The sequence below is a fragment of the Borostomias antarcticus genome (genome assembly GCF_949987555.1).
Source record: "Borostomias antarcticus genome assembly, chromosome: 14".
Classification (NCBI taxonomy): domain Eukaryota; kingdom Metazoa; phylum Chordata; class Actinopteri; order Stomiiformes; family Stomiidae; genus Borostomias; species Borostomias antarcticus.
Genome location: NC_140247.1, coordinates 3,468,923 through 3,486,492, shown reverse-complemented (window position 1 = coordinate 3,486,492; position 17,570 = coordinate 3,468,923). Strand labels below are relative to the sequence as shown.

General features: G+C 47.7%; 1 protein-coding gene across 1 annotated transcript in view; it reads right to left on the bottom strand.

Moving 5' to 3' along the window:
- Nucleotides 1-16,741, bottom strand: part of LOC311317958 (teneurin-2-like) — a gene marked incomplete at both ends in the record, with an annotated part of 184,904 nt that extends 168,163 nt beyond the window's left edge. The window contains one exon of the mRNA XM_084449114.1: nt 16,516-16,741. Coding sequence (XP_084305240.1) covers nt 16,516-16,741 — 226 coding nt within the window. The remainder of the gene's footprint in view (nt 1-16,515) is intronic.
- Nucleotides 16,742-17,570: the final 829 nt, after the last annotated feature.

The following is a 17,570-nucleotide window of genomic DNA, read 5'->3' as shown; positions in this document are numbered from 1 at the left end:
TCAAGAGATTTGAGAGGTACCGTGTTGCTTCAGGACTGGATCAGAAAGGGGACGCTTTACAAGTAAATACTCTAAAGTACTTTATGGGGGAGGATGCAGAGGACATTTTAAATGCTTCTCAGTTGACAGCGGCAGATAAACTCAAATATGAACCAGTGGTCAGGTGTTTTGATGAACACTTTGTTGGGCGACACAACGTCATATTCGAAAGGGCACAGTTTAATGTACGCAAGCAAGAGCCCGGGGAGTCTGCTGATAGCTTCATAACAGCGGTGCATAAACTAGCAGAACACTGTGACTTTGGGGTGCTGCGGGAGGAGCTAATCCGGGACCGCATAGTTGTAGGGATACAAAACATGAAACTTTCAGAGAAGCTACAGTTAGATGCCAATTTAATCTTAACCAAGGCTGTCAGTCAGGTTAAACAGCAGGAAATGGTGAAGCAGCAACAGGCTGTGATGCCTGGTGGGGCTCTGCACGCAGAAGAGAGGAGAGAGGTTGATGCAATCTCACGCCCATTCAAAAGGCAGGAGGCATATGGACACAAACAAATGGGTCACACAAGACCTAGACAGACGGAGACAACAACAGGTACAGAAGAATGCCGGAGGTGTGGGAGAGCCTCCCCCCATAACTGGAGAGAATACCCAGCTAACAATGCAGAATGCAGGAAGTGCCATAAAAGAGGGCATTTTGCAGCAGTGTGTCGTTCTACACAGCCAGTGCATGAGATAGAAGAAGAGGAACTACAACAGGATTCATTCTTTTTGGGGGAGGTGAGAGAGCATAACTCTGGCTGGCACACAGATATAGGACTCAATGGAGAGGTGGTCTCATTCAAGATAGACACAGGAGCAGCAGTCACTGCTATCCCCACCAGCCTGTATAAATACAGCAGAGATGGCCCTTTGATGGAGACGAACAGACGACTGTATGGGCCCAATAACACAGTACTGCAAGTAGCAGGGCAGGTCACATGTCTGAGCAAGAATGGGACTGTCACCCAGCCTGTGTTCGTGGTGGATTCATTAGTCAGACCCTTATTGGGCCTGCCAGCTGTTGAGGCCTTGGGACTGGTAGAGCGAGTTGACGAACTGGAGGACCCAGGGGAAAGGTTCAAAAAGAATTCCCCACAGTGTTTTCAGGCCTGGGGAGGTTAGAGGGGGACTACAGCATTCGCCTGAAGGAAGATGCAATGCCCTACGCACTCACCACTCCACGCAGGGTGACTATTCCCCTGACAGAGAAGGTTAAGGAGGAGTTAGATAGGATGGAAAGTATGGGAATCATTACAAAGGTAACAAAGCCAACAGAGTGGTGTGCGGGCATGGTGCCTGTGGTGAAGCCTAATGGAAAAATCAGGATATGCGTAGATCTGACCAAACTCAATGAGGCGGTATGTAGAGAACGACACATATTGCCATCAGTGGAGCAGTCACTGGCGCAGTTGAACTGAGCGAAGATCTTCACCAAGCTAGATGCACGTTCAGGATTCTGGCAGATCCCCTTAGCAGAAGAAAGCATGGAACTCACTACATTTGTTACTCCTTGTGGTCGCTTCTGTTTCAATGTTCTACCATTCGGAATCAGCTCCGGTCCAGAGCACTTTCAGAGGCGCATGTCGCAGCTCTTGGATGGACTGACAGGCATAGTATGCCATGCGGATGACATATTGGTGTGTGGAGCAGACAAGACCCAACATGATGAGAGGCTCACAGCAGTCCTCTCCAGACTTCAGGAAGCAGGTCTCGCCCTAAATGAAAAGTGTGAATTTGCACAGCCAAAGGTGGTGTTTGTGGGCCACAAAGTCAGTGCAGAGGGCATAGCACCAGACCCAGAAAAGGTCAGGGCAATTGTGGACATGCCCACTCCACAAAATGTCGCAGACGTGAGACGTTTCCTGGGCATGGCGACATATGTGGGTAAGTTTCTACCCCTTTTCACTGACACTGACCACTACGGGATTTACCAGCAAAGGACAGTGAGTGGGTGTGGGGAGAAGTACAGCAGGCCGCGTTTAAAAATGTGAAGAGTGAGCTGGCCTCAGATAGGGTGTTGGCACAATACAGGCCAAATGCCAAGACAAGAGTGTCTGCAGACGCATCATCTTTTGGAATTGGAGCGGTTCTCACCCAAATGCAAGAGAACAAAGAGTGGCGCCCAGTAGCCTATATTTCACGTAGTCTCTCTGACACAGAACAAAGATATGCTCAGGTGGAGAAGGAGGCGCTTGCAGTAACATGGGCATGTGAAAGGCTCAGCTCATATATAGTAGGCCGTCAGTTCACCATAGAAACTGACCACAAACCGCTATTAGCTCTGTTAGGCACAAAAGCACTGGATGACCTACCCCCAAGAATCCAGCGCTTTCGTCTCAGATTACTGAGATATACATACCAAATGGTCCATGTCCCGGGAAAAGCGTTGATAACGGCAGATGCGTTGTCAAGGGCCCCCATCATGCGCACACTGACGGAGGAGGAGAGAGACCTAGAGGGAGAAGTACAGGTTTTCGTGGAAGCAGTACAGCAGTGCCTGCCAGCATCTAGGGCAAAGCTGCAGCAGATCGCAGAGGAGCAGCAACAGGACTCTGTCTGCCAACGTCTCATAGAACTCTGTAAAAAAGGGTGGCCAAGACAAGAGGAGCTGCCACAACAGCTAAAGCCCTACTGGATCTACCAGAGTGAGCTCTACTGCGCAGGAGACCTTTTAATGAAAGGTCAGAGGATTGTGATTCCAGAGACTTTGCAATCAGAAATGCTGGTCCGTGTGCACGAGGGCCACATGGGGATATCTAAGTGCAGAGCAAGAGCAGAGCAGTCAGTGTGGTGGGTAGGCATAAGTAGTCATATTGCTATGATAGTAGCACAGTGTGAAACATGCTTGAAGAACCAACCACAGCATCCAGAGCCAATGATCCCATCAACACTGCCTCAGCGACCTTGGCAAAAGATAGGAGTAGATATGTTTTACCTGAAAGGCATCACCTACCTGTTAGCTGTAGACTACTACTCAAGGTACATTGAGATTGAGAAAACCCCCATCACCACAGCCAAAGGAGTGATTGAGGCACTAAAGGACATGTTCTCCAGGCATGGGGTCCCAGAGGTGCTGCGGAGTGACAATGGTCCACAGTTTTCATCAGCAGAGTTTGCAACCTTCGTTGCAGATTACCACTTTTCACATGACTAGTAGCCCATACTTTAGCCAGAGCAATGGAGAGGCGGAGAGGGCTGTCAAGACGGCCAAAGCATTATTGCTTAAGAGTGAGGATCCACACAGGGCACTGTTAGCATACAGAGTCACACCATTGCAACATGGACCGTCACCAGCCGAGCTTCTGATGGGGAGAAAGCTTCGCTCCCCACTGCCACTGGCACCGTCCCAGTTAAAACCACAGTGGCCCAAAAGAAAGGCCTTTGAGAAAAAGGACTATCAACTGAAACGCACACAGACTCGGAACTTTAATGGCAGACACAGTGCCACACAGAAGCCAGAGCTGAGGCCTGGGCAACCCATGTGGATCTCTCCCGCAAAACAGCCAGCTACTGTGCTCAGAAAGGCTGACACTCCACGCTCCTATGTGGTCAGTGCAGGGGCAGAGGAGGTTAGAAGGAAAAGGGCTCATCTACAAGCTCTCCCTGAGCCACAGCTGCCTCCACAAGAAACACCAACCCCACAGGAGGAGCAAGCACCAAGGGGGGAAACGGGTGCACCCATCGGAGAGGAAGAGAACTCAGGGCCTAGGAGAGATATCCCAAGACGGCAGATGAAGCCACCAGGGTGGCTCAAAGACTATGTGAAGTAAAAAGTCTGGTCTTACTATAAAAAAATAAAAATAAAGGTTGTTTACCAACCTAGTGCACTTACCTGTTGGTAAGGTGAGGGGAAGAGAAAGGTTGTGTGATGTTGTTGCTACATCATAGTTTTTGTATATATGTTATTAAGAATGCTTATTGGAAATGTTCTGTTTATTCCTTGGAGAAGGGGAGATGTAGTGGATGTCCCTTATGGGCATCCATGGATGTTGATACAATGTTCTGGGCATGCGCTGGGGGGGTCAGTAAAAGAACAGACGTTGAACATGACCGCTGTGTCCGTGTCTGATATTTCTACACCTACTCACTGTCAGAGAGTACTTCTGACGCAATGTCTGCCACATCGAACGGTAACCATAATGCTGGCCTGGTCCCTTCAGCTCTTCTTGTATGGCAGAACATACAGTAGCAAGAGGAGAGTAATTTGTTTGCCTGCACAAAGAGAAACTTCTCAATTTGCTCTTCAGAGAGCGAAGGCTCATTTTAACATTGTGAGTCGTTGCCAGGAAATCCAAAATGTCCTCGTTGCTGTAGCCATCATGGAAGTACTTTTGAATCATGGAAGTACTTTTGTCCTCTTCTGTGGGGCTGTCTGATGCTGAGCCTGATAAACAAAAAGGAAGAAAAATATAATAAAGACAACATTTTCTGCGAGGACAAGCTGCAGGCTTACAATCATACAATCATCATGTCTACTCACTGTTGCCTTCAGCTGCTGCCAAAAACTGTACATTTTTGCCACATGAGCCACAGAAGACTTGAACAGTCCCCAGATCTTGGCCACAGAAAGGACAAAACATGGCAGCCTGGAAGACAGGCATTGATATGGTTTATTATTTAATATTAACACAATTATAGTATTAACATTAATATTAACACAATTATAGTATGGAACCCCAGCCAGGCTGATAACCCTCCGTCGCGGGAGGGGAGAGTGCATCAGTCGGCTGTGATCCTTGACAGAACCAGCCTACGTTATGTCTGAATACAATCCAACGGCTAATTCCCAATAAAGAATCCCTCCACTGCACAAGCTTCTCACCACCCCCAAAGATAATAATGAGAAGCACAAGCTGGCAAGATAAAAGTGGGAGAGTTCAAGCATAATAGTTGTGCTTGGCTGGGATGTGAATGGGACGTTGGACGCAAAACTAGCAATGATTAGCTGATCGGCTACAGCTGTCAAACTCAGCTGCTGACAGGTGATGCACAATTACATTGTGAAATTCTCCGATGACGTTTTGGGCTTATTTTAGCCTGAGATCAGAACACAGCACTTTCCCACTCCGAAAGTTGGCTTCAGTTTAGATAGGATTCATTCATTAACAATGGTTATGGCTAGCCATAGCTTGTGAAGGCTGTTGACACATGCGACAGCCCTGAAAATGCGTTGGCATTCCAAACAAGCGTTATTTTGACACCCTAACGTTACTCCCTACGCCCTTCACAGTGCTCACTACGAACCCTTCGTAGGGTGTAGGGCATAGGAATGAGCCCTTCGGTTTGAAATACAGCCAATGTCATCTGCAGACATAAATAAGAAATATAATATGTACCTTTTATGTCGCCTCTTCACTCCACAACCTCTTCAGAACTGCTTTTGGGAACTTCTTCAAAAACACGTCTCCGGTCCGTTCCACTTATCGTTCCCCCCCAGAACACTTCCGTTGTGTTGTGAACTGAATTTGCAGCGTTTTTTTGTTGCATGTGTTGTCGGGGGTTGTATGTGTTTTTGACTTTGTATCGTTTCTGTATTTGCAGCGCGTTTGCTGTTAATGTATTTGTTTTGGCTTTCTGCAGCACGTTTCCGTTGTTGTATTTGTTTTGGATTTTGTATGTGTTTTTGAGTTTGTGTCGTTTCTGTATTTGCAGTGCGTTTCTCCTAATGGAAATGTTTTCGGTCTTTGTAGCGCGTTTGCCCTTGTCGGCCACCGTAACATTCACTTAAGATGTGTCCTGTTGGGATGATCTCCACTGCTCTCAGTTAAAGATGATATTAATCTAATATGATGTGTGTAGTTCTTTATAGATATAGCATCTTAATTTTGCTCTCAAAGTGCACCAGATTGAAGCATTTTAATATAAAATTGACAAAATGTTCAGCCCGCACCACGACTAATTGACCTCGGTATTTCACAAATCCTGGGTCCAGGCATATATGGCTGAACACTCAGGTGACATTTAATCATTATTTGATGAGCTGACATCCTGTTTCTCTCCACAGACCAGTCTGGACAATCGGTGTAGAGATCCCTTAGGACGGGAACATACCTTTTGTAAAAATAATTGTGAATAAAAATTGCATTGCTGATTGCATGTCTACAGTTTCTTCATTTGCAAACCTTACACAGAGACAAGTTGTTTACTGAAAAATTGTTTGCTTTTTATTTCCCATGTAACTGTGAGGATCCAAGCAGATTTGTGAGCAAGAGACAGTTTTCTACTGTAAGGAAACACTTTTTAGATCTCAGCACCAGTGATGACTAGTGACCCCTGCCCGCAATACAAATTCAGCAACGTCCAACAAGTCGTACCAGTGTCCTCTTTATACCTCGTCACAATGATACCCACCACACTAGCTCTGCATACATGCCGTAGATTATCTATGCTGTGTTGTTTATTGGGTTGTTGTGATGGACTTGGATACATAATTCTGTGTTTTTCAGGCAAACCAGCTGATGAAATGCTGTGAAAGTGTGATCATGGGTACATTACTTAACGTTATCATTCTACGTGACATAGTGTTATGAAACCATCTTAATATGCCTTTGACATCAGCAAATGATAAGAAATGTCACTTTCTACATTTCTTAACTATTGCAATGCATCAGTACGTGTAAATCTGTCTGACAGTGTGGAGGTCCTGGCTGCTGTAGAGGCCTATCCCCTCCCTCTGTCCTCACTCCACCTCATCAGCTCCTCCAGCAGGTAGAGCTGGACGTCCATCTGGCAACTCGGACGACTCCACGACAGAAAAACAAACAAACTGCAGATCTCCCTCCTTGGGCTTGTTCCCTCAGAGGCTTCACCTCTCAGACGCTGCAGCTGGATAGGGTATTGGGCTTTCCTGAGCCATGACCATGACGTTGTTCCAATCAAATCTGAGGTCTGCTACACAGTCCATCTATAACATCAATAACAGTCAGTAGTTAGACCCAATAAGCACAGTGATAATAGCACCCCAAGCCAGTGCTGCAGATCATTCATGCAAATGTATATGGCTAGTAATGTAAATGGTAAATATTAAAGTTGTAAAACCTCTACTCTCAAACACAGCAGAAACTGCAGCAAATATAATGTATCTCCTCATTTGTGATAGACACTTTATAACAATACAAACCATTAAGGCTGTCTGGAATATCACAGGGTCCTCTCTTTCTATAATATGATACAGGCATACACTACATTACATTACTACAGTGCTGAATGGGTTCTCCACAGGGAACACAGTTATGGCGTGATTTGCTGGATAGACACCGATTTGACACAGGCAACTTGGCAAACCTGAGTTTGACCAGGTTCAATACACCAGTCTTCTCGAGCCATACTGTAATGAAATGGAGCTAGCTAGATACATCGACTTAACAGACCAAATTGAATTTGCATAACGTCACCATCTACTCACAGCTAGATTAAGCATTATCTTGTTAGCCACATCGCTCACCTAGACATTAATGTAATGGGAAGCTTGCTAGCTAGCAGTAGAAACCTATACTATCTAAACAAAAAAACAAAAACGTATACTATCTAAACAAAAAAGACGAATTGATTTGGCATATAATATCCACAAAGCATGGTCTTGTCACCTAACCACACCAATATTAATATTTGTAGTGCTATATTTGAACACGGATTATTAGGTGGGCTAGCTTGCAGAAGCTAGCCCAACTTGTGATATTCCCACTATTTCTTTCTTTCTTTATTATTATTCTCCCCAATTTTTGGAACCTTAACTAGTTCTTCATACTTTGTCCTAGAAACTTCATTCAAACTGTAAAATGTTCATAATGTTTAGCTCTTGAACGGATTCAGATTTTTGATATTTGTTATAGTTTTTAAGAAATTTAACTTTTAAAACTATTTTTTGTCCCATTGAAACTGCATGAAACTTCTTTTGGAATGTTCAGAAACTTTATGTTTTTAGAGTGGTGGCAGCAGTTGCTTTGAAAATATTCACACATTTTGTAAACTGCTGGCACTCCTACAGTTTTGAAAGCTCACACACATATTATACATCAAAATGTTCACACAACTGTGCTGATTCGTACAATGTAAGTATCTAAGCAGTGTGACTTATAGTTTTCGCTGTATGACGATTTGTTCGGCAACTGCGCTCTCAATTGAAACGTATGGGCCCACGCTCTAGCTTTTGAGCTCCTAATTTTGCATTTTTACCCTTTTTCTAACTCGTCGCCATGCCTACAGTTTTTAAGCTACACGGACATATCATAGCCTAAAATGTTCAGCATTTTCTCAGGATTCCTACGTGTCAATATCTAGGCTGTGACCTTTATACTTTTTGAGAGAGAGCTGTCTGAAGCCAACATGCCTTTCCATTGAAGTGAATGAGAGGATGCTCACAGTGTCAGTTGGGATTTGAATTTGGGGACACGTGCAGGCTCTCTGTACAGGCACCCTTTTATGACTATTGTGGTAGCGTTCATCTTTCTTTCTTTCTTTCTTTCTTCCTTTCTTCCTTTCTTCCTTCCTTCCTTCTTTCTTTTTTCATCCATCCATCCATCCTTCTTTCTTTCTTTCTTTCCTTTTATTCAAAGAAATATTCAGAATGACACTTTTTCAGGCTGCAAACTCATATTAATATATTTTCTCCTCTTTCAGCTATTGAACTCAATAAAACTATGAGTTATGATGAGTGGTCTAATCTATTTTTGAGTGTAGTGCTAGCAGTACTTATAACAAACACCTACTGCTTTTCACTGCTACTGCTTCTCACCTCAACTTCCATACAACACCTCCACAGCTACTGCTCCGCCCGGGGTGGGCTATAGACACATTGTCTCCAATGAGGGGTGCATGGGGATGGCCTGGCAATCACTGATGTGCCCCCCACAACCTCTGACCTGAGGGGGCGGAGTCTCATCACAACGCCACTATCCACGCCACTGTCCCCACATCTCAGCCCCTGAGTGAGCTACAGACACACGGTCTTCATTGTTGGGTGCATGGAGATTGCCCGGATGTCAGTGCACTGCCCCCGACCTGCTCTGACCGGAGGGGGCGGAGTCTCGCCATCACGCCACTATCCACGCCACGGACCTCACAACACAGCCTCTGAGGTGGCTAGAGACACATAGTTTTCACTGGTGAAGGCAGGTGGGTAGCCCGGCACGGCCTACACTGTCCACGACCGGCTCTGACCCAAGGGGGCGGAGTCTCGCCACCACGCCACTGAACATGCTACGGACACCACAACTCAGCCCTTGAGTGGGCTGGAGACACATGGTCTTCACTGGTGAAGGCAGGTGGATAGCCCGGTGTGGCCTACACTGTTCACGCTTGGCTCTGAACCAAGCGGGCGGAGTCTCGCCACCACGCCACAGACCCCACAACTCAGCCCCTGATTGAGCTAGAGACACACAGTCGTCACCAGTGGGTGCAAGGAGACTGCCCGGAGGTCTTCATGGTGGAGTCAGGTAGGTGGCCCGGAGAGGGGTACACTGTCCCTGACTGGCTCTGACCTGAGGGGGTGGAGTCTCAGCACCACGCCACGGGCCCCACAACTCAACCCCTGAGTGGGCTAGAGACACACGTTCTTCATTGGTGGATGCATGGAAATTGCCCAGAGGTCACTGTACTGTCCCCGACTAGCTGTGACCCAAGGGGGTGGGGCCTAACCAGCACGCCGCTATCAACGCCACGGGCCCCACAACTCAGCCCCTGAGTGGCCTAGAGACACAAGGTCTTCACCGGTTGAGTCAGGTAGGTGGCCTGGAGAGGGCTACACTGTCCCTGACTGGCTCTGAACTGAGGGGGCGGAGTCTCACCCCCACGCCACTATCCACGCCACGGCCCCACAACTCAGCCCCTGATGGGGCTAGAGACACATGGTCTTCACCGGTGCGGGCGGGTAGGTGGCCCGGAGAGGGGAACACTGTCCTCGACCAGCTCTGACCTGAGGGGGCGGAGTCTCACCACCATGCCACTGTCCACGCCACAGACCCTACAACTCAGCCCCTGAGTGGGCTATAGATGCACGGTCTTCGCCGGTGGGTGCATGGAGATTGCCTGGTCCATAGTAGTTCTAGCAGTAGCTGTTACATACAGCTGCAGCAGCTAGCCCACCTCACATTTTCTCCAGGAAATGTACTTTCTAGTTACCATTGTTGTCTTCATTCTAGCAATGTACCGAAAACAACTGGAGCAGTGCTTCCAAGTCATTCATCACATGGCAAGTAGTTGGCATACATTTCAATAACAAGCCAAAATAATAACATAAGACACAAAAAAAAGTGACATACACACATATATACACATACACGCGCACAACTGCGGTGTGAACACAAGCACTCATTCGGTCACGTGACCCCCCCATTCGCTTTAAGCGCGACCAAAGTTTTGCAAAGAGCTGCGATCGTTGACTCCAACATGTGTGTGTATGTATGTGTGTATGTATGTATGTATGTATGTATGTATGTATGTATGTATGTATGTATGTATGTATGTATGTATGTATGTATGTGTGTATGTATGTATGTGTGTATGTATGTATGTGTGTATGTATGTATGTGTGTATGTATGTATGTATGTATGTATGTATGTATGTATGTGTGTATGTATATACATACATACATACTTACATACATATACACACACATACATATTGTAAGTAAGCTTTGAACAAGCAACCTATGTGGCACTTTTCACACCCCATATAACTGGACCCCTAATAACACATCTGAGGTGTGTGTGTGTGTGTTGAGCATGCGGGGTTGGGGGGTGGGCAGAGAAAGAGTGAGAGAGAGAGAGAGAGAGAAAGGTTGTGGCTTCGAGCCTCAGGGTCAGTGTGTGTGTGCGCGCACGTATGTGTGTGCGTGTGTGTGTGTTCACGGTAAACCTGGACTGTGAAAATCAAAGAAGGGAACAAAAACAGCTGGGAATTAAATGTAAAGTCACTACCTCTTTCTCCACCCCATCTCTCTCTCTCTCTCTCTCTCTCTGCACTACACACTCAGTCTGGCAATCCCTAATCTCCACAGTATTCCACTCTCTGTCTGGTCACTCTGTCCAGACACTTTCTTCCAGTTGTCCATTCAGATGCTGACTAGACATCTCTCAAAAGGACAATGCCAAGTGTTTAAGTGTTACTTCTCATTTAAGATAATCTAGGCAATTCAAAATGTGTGCATCTGTGTGCACGCACGTGCACGCGCGCACGTGTGTGCGTGTGTGTGTGTTAATTGGTTGCGTTTAACTAAGCGGATATACTAATTGTTGTTTAATGGATGCCCAGCGGGAGGTCCCTCAAATCAACATGCCCAGACAGTCTGGAGGAGGAGGGGTCAATGGGAGGGAGGAGAGGAGGAGCGAAGGGAGGAGAGGCTGGAAGAGGAGAGGAGGAGTGAAGGGAGGAAAGGATGGAAGAGGAGAGGAGGAGCGAAGGGAGGAGAGGCTGGAAGAGGAGAGGAGGAGTGAAGGGAGGAGAGGCTGGAAGAGGAGAGGAGGGGTGAGGGTAGGAGGAGGGCCAGGAGGGGGAGAGGAGGAGCAGACGAAGAGGAGGGAAGGAAGGGAGGAATGTGAGACGGAAGAGAGGAGAAGGGAAGAGAGAGGAGGAAAGGGAGAGGAGGAAAGGAGGAGATGGAAAGAGGAGGACAGGAGGAGATGGAAAGAGGAGGACAGGAGGAGATGGAGGAGACGAGGAGATAGAGGGGAGAGGAGGGGAAGGAGGAGAGGAAAGAAGGTATACGCAGTCCCCTATCTGTCCATAGCGAATTGCAAAGCTCCTTGATAAAGAGAAGATACGAGAAATGTCAAAGGAACTCACAGTTGCACGAGGGTTGTCTCCTTCATGCCGGTGGGTTTTCAACGCTTGGCGCTTTAGCTTAAAAGTAATTTCTTGCACTATATCGAGTAATTTTTTGCACTATAGATTCCAACCAGCAGTGGCCGATAGCGAGCGCTGCAATCGCTGCCGCACCACCCATGGCAGAAACATATTAGCTGAATCCCAAATCGCGCACTTAGGCGAAAGTGCAGAGCACTCGCGGCCTTGTGGCCTTACATGCGCGTTCCCGCTAAGTCCACGAGGGCTCAGGGTCCCAAAACGGAATTGCTAGGTCCACAAGTGCGCCACTGCCGCCATTTTGCGCACTTTAACCGCACTTACCGAAAGTCCGCAATTTCGCGGACTTAGGAGCAGAAAATACCCACAGCCCACCGCGTCTCATGTGACACAGTGCTTGAGTGCATCCAAGTCGTGATCCGAGCACATAAATTATGACATTTGCAGATAACACAACATTTATCTTGAAATCCACATGCTGCAAACATATCCCACCCAACATAATTTTTAAATTATTATTAAATTAAATCAAGTCGATCGGTCAATTTGCAGAGCCGAGCGGAGAGCTGAGGGGAGCGTCAGAGCAGCCTCTGCGTCGGAGGGACGCGGCAGCCAATGAAAACGAAGTGGGAGGGGCATTGAGCTAAACTGGCTTGGGAATCGTTGGCACGCCGCTGGAAGTGCTGTCCCATTTAATTCACGGCCCTGCATCCTCTGGCCCTTCCACCTGGCGTCAATTAAGTGCTCAGGCTGCAAGTGTGAGGGGCCGCAAGGGTGGTTTGCGCACTCAGATTGGGATTCAGCTATTGAGCTCAATGACAGAAACGCAGAAGAAGAGAAGTCATTTCAGTCAATGCGTTTAAAAAAAAAAAAAAGCGAAGACTTGTTTTTTAAGCTAAAGATTAAACACGTTTATTAGCAGCGCCAAGCGTTCAAAACCCACCAGCGTGGAGCACACAACCCTCGTGCAACTGTGAGTACCTTTGAAATTTCACTTTGAAACTTCAACACTTTGGCCCAGTCCCAATTCCCCCCGCCCCCCCTTAGTCCTACCCCTACATTTTGCAGTGTTTTGTATTGTGTCCTATTTCTTTTAGCTTCTAGGGCTAGTGGGCATATTGAGTTCTAGTGGATGTTTAAATAGCCTTGTCAGCCAAGTCTTGCCTTGGACACCTTTATTTCCTGAGCCTTCCAAATGTTTTCAGATGATGACCTGAAACCGAGGGGTAGTTGAAGATTCACAGAATATTTTGCGGACTTTGTGAACCGAGGCAGCAATATGAAACATGGCTGCTGATGCGGTGAAAAAACATGGGAAAGTGTCCAAACCGTGGAATAACTAATGCATTTTGGAAAAATCGCTATTCACAGTCAGTGAGTATTCACTGTCAACTGCATCTTGGTAGCTGCATTTTGTAATCCCAATAGGCTTGTAGGATACTGTGCATGTTGGCTAATCAAACGTAATTTGTGAATGACAGTACAGTTGATTGCATGTCTCGTGTATGAAGTCTGAACAATCCAGCAGCAATTTTTCTGCACATACCTGCTCATCTGATATCAGTGCATTTGTATGGGCAGGACTAACGTTACATTGAAATAGCCGATGTGTAAACATGCTTCCTGGCTGTTCAGATTCATCTGTCTTGTTCTGTCCTGAAATGTGGTCAGATGTGTCACTATAATAATAGTTGATAATGATAGCAACAGGCTTTAAAACTATAATGTTATGATCATGCAGTAACCTTCTAGGGACTCCACAGCAAATCAGGCTACTAATACAATTCCGACTGAAGATGTAACAAGTGGTGTCCAATTTCTTAGGTAATGATTTCAGCCTCTATCCCTTGTGGCTCCGTTCTGAAGAGCCACTACCCAGTTGAGGGCACTCAGAAACTAGGGGCTAGGGTTTAGCTTTTGAGGAGCTTTGCTTTGTAGACCAGGTGGACTGACCTTATTATGGCAATTTCACTAATGGACACATAAGGGTCAGTCTGCCTGCTAGTAACACAGTCCCGACAGGGGACAGAGGGCAGGAGGAGAGGAGGAGGAGGAGAGTTGCAGAGGGAAAGGAGGGGAGGAGAGGAGGAGAGGGAGAGGAGGAGTTGCAGAGAGAGGAGGAGAGAAGGAGATGAGCAGAGGAGAGCTGCAGAGGCAGAGGAGGAGAGGGAAAAGAGGAGAGGAGAAAATGACAAGATGAGGAGAGGAGGAGATGGGCATCTCTGGGGTCAGAGGCATCAGAGCAGCACACCCCCTCTGGGGTGCCTGAGTAAGTGTGTGAGTGTGAATGTGTGTGTGAGTGAGTGTGAGTGTGAATGCGTGTGTGTGTGTGTGTGCGCGTGCGTGTCCGTTTTTACACGCTGTGCTCTGATTCTCACCTACGCTTGACTCACACCTTCCAGTCTCGCACGTATAAACAGACACATGGCCTGACCGATCAATATGCACCTAGCAGCCACGCAACTGTGAATTAGTTCTTCTCCCCAAATCTGTCTGCGTACGAGTCATCGTCCTAATATAGCTCTGTTCTGCACAGCACATCAAAGTTCCCGAGAGCAAGTCAGAACACTGTGTTCTCTCCGAAAAACAACACAAAAACAGCAGAGTAGTGTAGAAGATTTTTAACTGATCTAGTCAAAAAGGATTTGCCAAGATTCGCTCAAAGAGGTTAAGTCTGGTTTATTGACAAAACATATGAGCGCAAGGACTTCAGAACAACGCACGTGAGTGGTTCATCCAAGAGAAGTGCCGCAGTCTGGTCTTGCGCGGCCTTATATTCAAGCAATACACAGGTATGGCGCTTCCAGGATGTGATTGGCTAACCCATTGTACACGTCATATTAAATGGCAGGCATTATCAACAGTGGTCGAGAATACAGACACGTGACATGAGAAAAGGCGGTAATTCTTACAGGGACAATGGGACAAAGGATGGTTATTCTGGAGCAGACAACGTCTAGGTGTGTTGACCTCCTTAGCACAGCTATGTGAAAGGTTGAGGGAGGTGGTGAGGTGGTGAAACTACAATTTCTATGACAGTAGTTTACCATGAAACTTTTTCGATCCGATCTGATCGCAGTCAGATCTCATCACACAGTCTGACCGGGACATTCGGGGGTGCGCGTCGATGGAAAGCGGCCGAGGGAACAGGAACAGGGTATTTGGATCACCTCGGCTCCTCCTCACGTCTGGCATCCCTGTCGCCATGACGATGGTAGTCGCAAGCGAACGTGGTTGTTTGCGGGTTACCACTTTAAACATAGCTTATGTAACGTTGTTAGAAATTATATAACTATATGAAGAAATGACACAAAATCTCGTGCAGGAGTTTCCGGATGCCAATTTTGGATGTTCTTTGATGGCAGGTAGGCCCATCATTTTATTTTGTTCATTTGAATATTGTTCAATTTGTGCTTGAGCGCTCTGCTCATGCTTTCTGCATGTGTGTTGGTGGACGGAGGCTAACTAGAAGCTAACGTGGAGTTTCCTAATGACAATTTTGTATTTTATACGGCAGAGATGAATACAAGGTCTGAGAACGAAAGAGAGAAGTGTCTGGTTCATCTATTCAAGAAGAAATACAGAACCCTTACAGACACCGGTCCCTGATGCAGGATGATCCAGGAGATGCAGAGACTCATGAATTGTTAATCATAGGAAAGGGGTTGAACCAAAAATATCATTACTCCATTACTCCCTAAACCTCTGCCCAAAATGTAGAAATGACTCATTCTGCTTCCTTGGGCTTCTGTGTGTTCGCTGTAGCAGAGTGCAGACTGCACTGTATATCAGAGGAGTTTCAGTTCATCCCTTGTTCCTTCCCTCCCTCCCCTGTGGGAGCGATGGTACACATGGTGCTGCAACGCTGCGGGTCTCCCGTGACCACACTTCCTACTGTGCATCTGTGGCTCCGGGTCTCGGAGCGAGCTGATTCGCTGAGGGGGATGTGGTATCGACCAGTCATTCTGCCCAGTGTGAGGTCAGCTCGGCGTTCTGCTCTAGTTCTAAACACACAATGCGCTCTCTCGCTCTCTCCATCTCTCCCTCGCTCCTTCTGCTCCTACAATCTATCTTTTTCTCTCATTCTCTTTTTTTCTTTTCCTTATTCTGGTCTTTATTCTAACATTCTAACTCACATATCTGATGTGTCTCTGTGTCCATGAAGCACAGCAAACAGAGCTTAGTGCAGATCAATCCCATTGAGTCTGACTCTATTCCCCCAGCCGGGGATCAATACACACACACACACGCACACACACGCACACACACACACACACACAAGCGCACACACAAGCGCACACACAAGCGCACACACGCACACACACACACACACTTTAAAGACGTCCTATGAGAGAGAGGTCCGCCCCTAAGAGCTGACCTATCGGCCTATCGGCTGTCTCGCCCACCGGGGAGCACAAGAAGTTGATTTTGAAAAGCCCGGCTGAGCAGACAAGACTTCCTTTGAAGCTGGGAGCGGCTGACGCATCGCCTCCGCGTCGGCGTACCCCACCCGGCTTATCAGAATGAGACGAGCGCGTGTTCGGTCAGGTGGGGGCGGGGGCGGGGTAAGGTGGCGTGAAAGAGAGGAGAGGCCTAGAGGGTCACAGACACACATGCCAGCGCTACAGGTCACACGTCCGACGGCCCGTGGAGGCCGAAGGGGCGCCAGAGACCCACCTTGCCTGGGGAACTCGTCCGCCTCGCGGTGCACCAGGTCGGCCACGCAGCCCCCGCAGCGCACCCTCTGCTCGTGGTCGAAGGCCTTCAGGGTCTCGCTGGAGCTGTAGGACTTCTGGGTGGGCACGCGGCACTCGTCGGCGTCTAGGGACGACACGCCGAAGTGGGGGTCTTTCCCGCAGCGCCCCCTGGTGAGCGAGCGGTGACGCCGGTCCTTCAGATCCATGGCGGGGGAGGGTGGGGGGGGGGGGGGGCGGGAAGGGTTTGGGGGGAGGGGCCTCCTGGAGAGGGCCGCAGTGGGAGGCTCCTCTTCAGTCAACTAGTGAGAGAGAGAGGGGGAGGGAGAGGGAGAGAGAGAGAGAGAGAAAGGAAGGTTAGACAAGGGACCGATAAGAGCTGTGCTATTTCAAATCTGCAAATGTGAAAGCATCACAGACCGGCAATTAAGTGAATCCAGGCAACCAAAGATTTCTTGCATTGAATAACATTTCAAGAACGTTCTCAGGCTATTGACAAAAAGCGAGGCATGCTGGTTGACAGAAAGAGCTGTACCGGACCCCTGTGGGTCAGGCAGGCCATGGAACGGACAGATGGCGACTAATGACCATTTGTGACACGCTATAGTACTTTGTGTCCAGACTGAAACATGAGAGCAGAGTTTGACTCAGCTGGAGCAAAGTCATCTGGGACATACAGAAGAAGAGAGGGAGGAGGAGGAGGAGGAGGAGGAGAGACAGGAGGAGGAGGAGGGGAGGAGGAGGTCGAGGATGAGAGGGAGGAGAAGGAGGGAGAAGGGGAGGAGGGGTACAAGGAGGGGAGGAGGAGGGGAGGGAGAGGAAGAGGAGGAGTGGAGAGAGACAGACTGAGAGAGAAGAACAGAAAGACTGACAGACAGACAATGTCATCAACCATAGGAGGAGAGAGGAAGGGAATCAGAGAAAAGAGAGATTGACAGACACACAGAGAGAGAGAGAGAGAGAGAGAGAGAGAGAGAGAGAGAGAGAGAGAGAGAGAGAGAGAGAGAGAGAGAGAGAGAGAGAGAGACACCGGAAGGA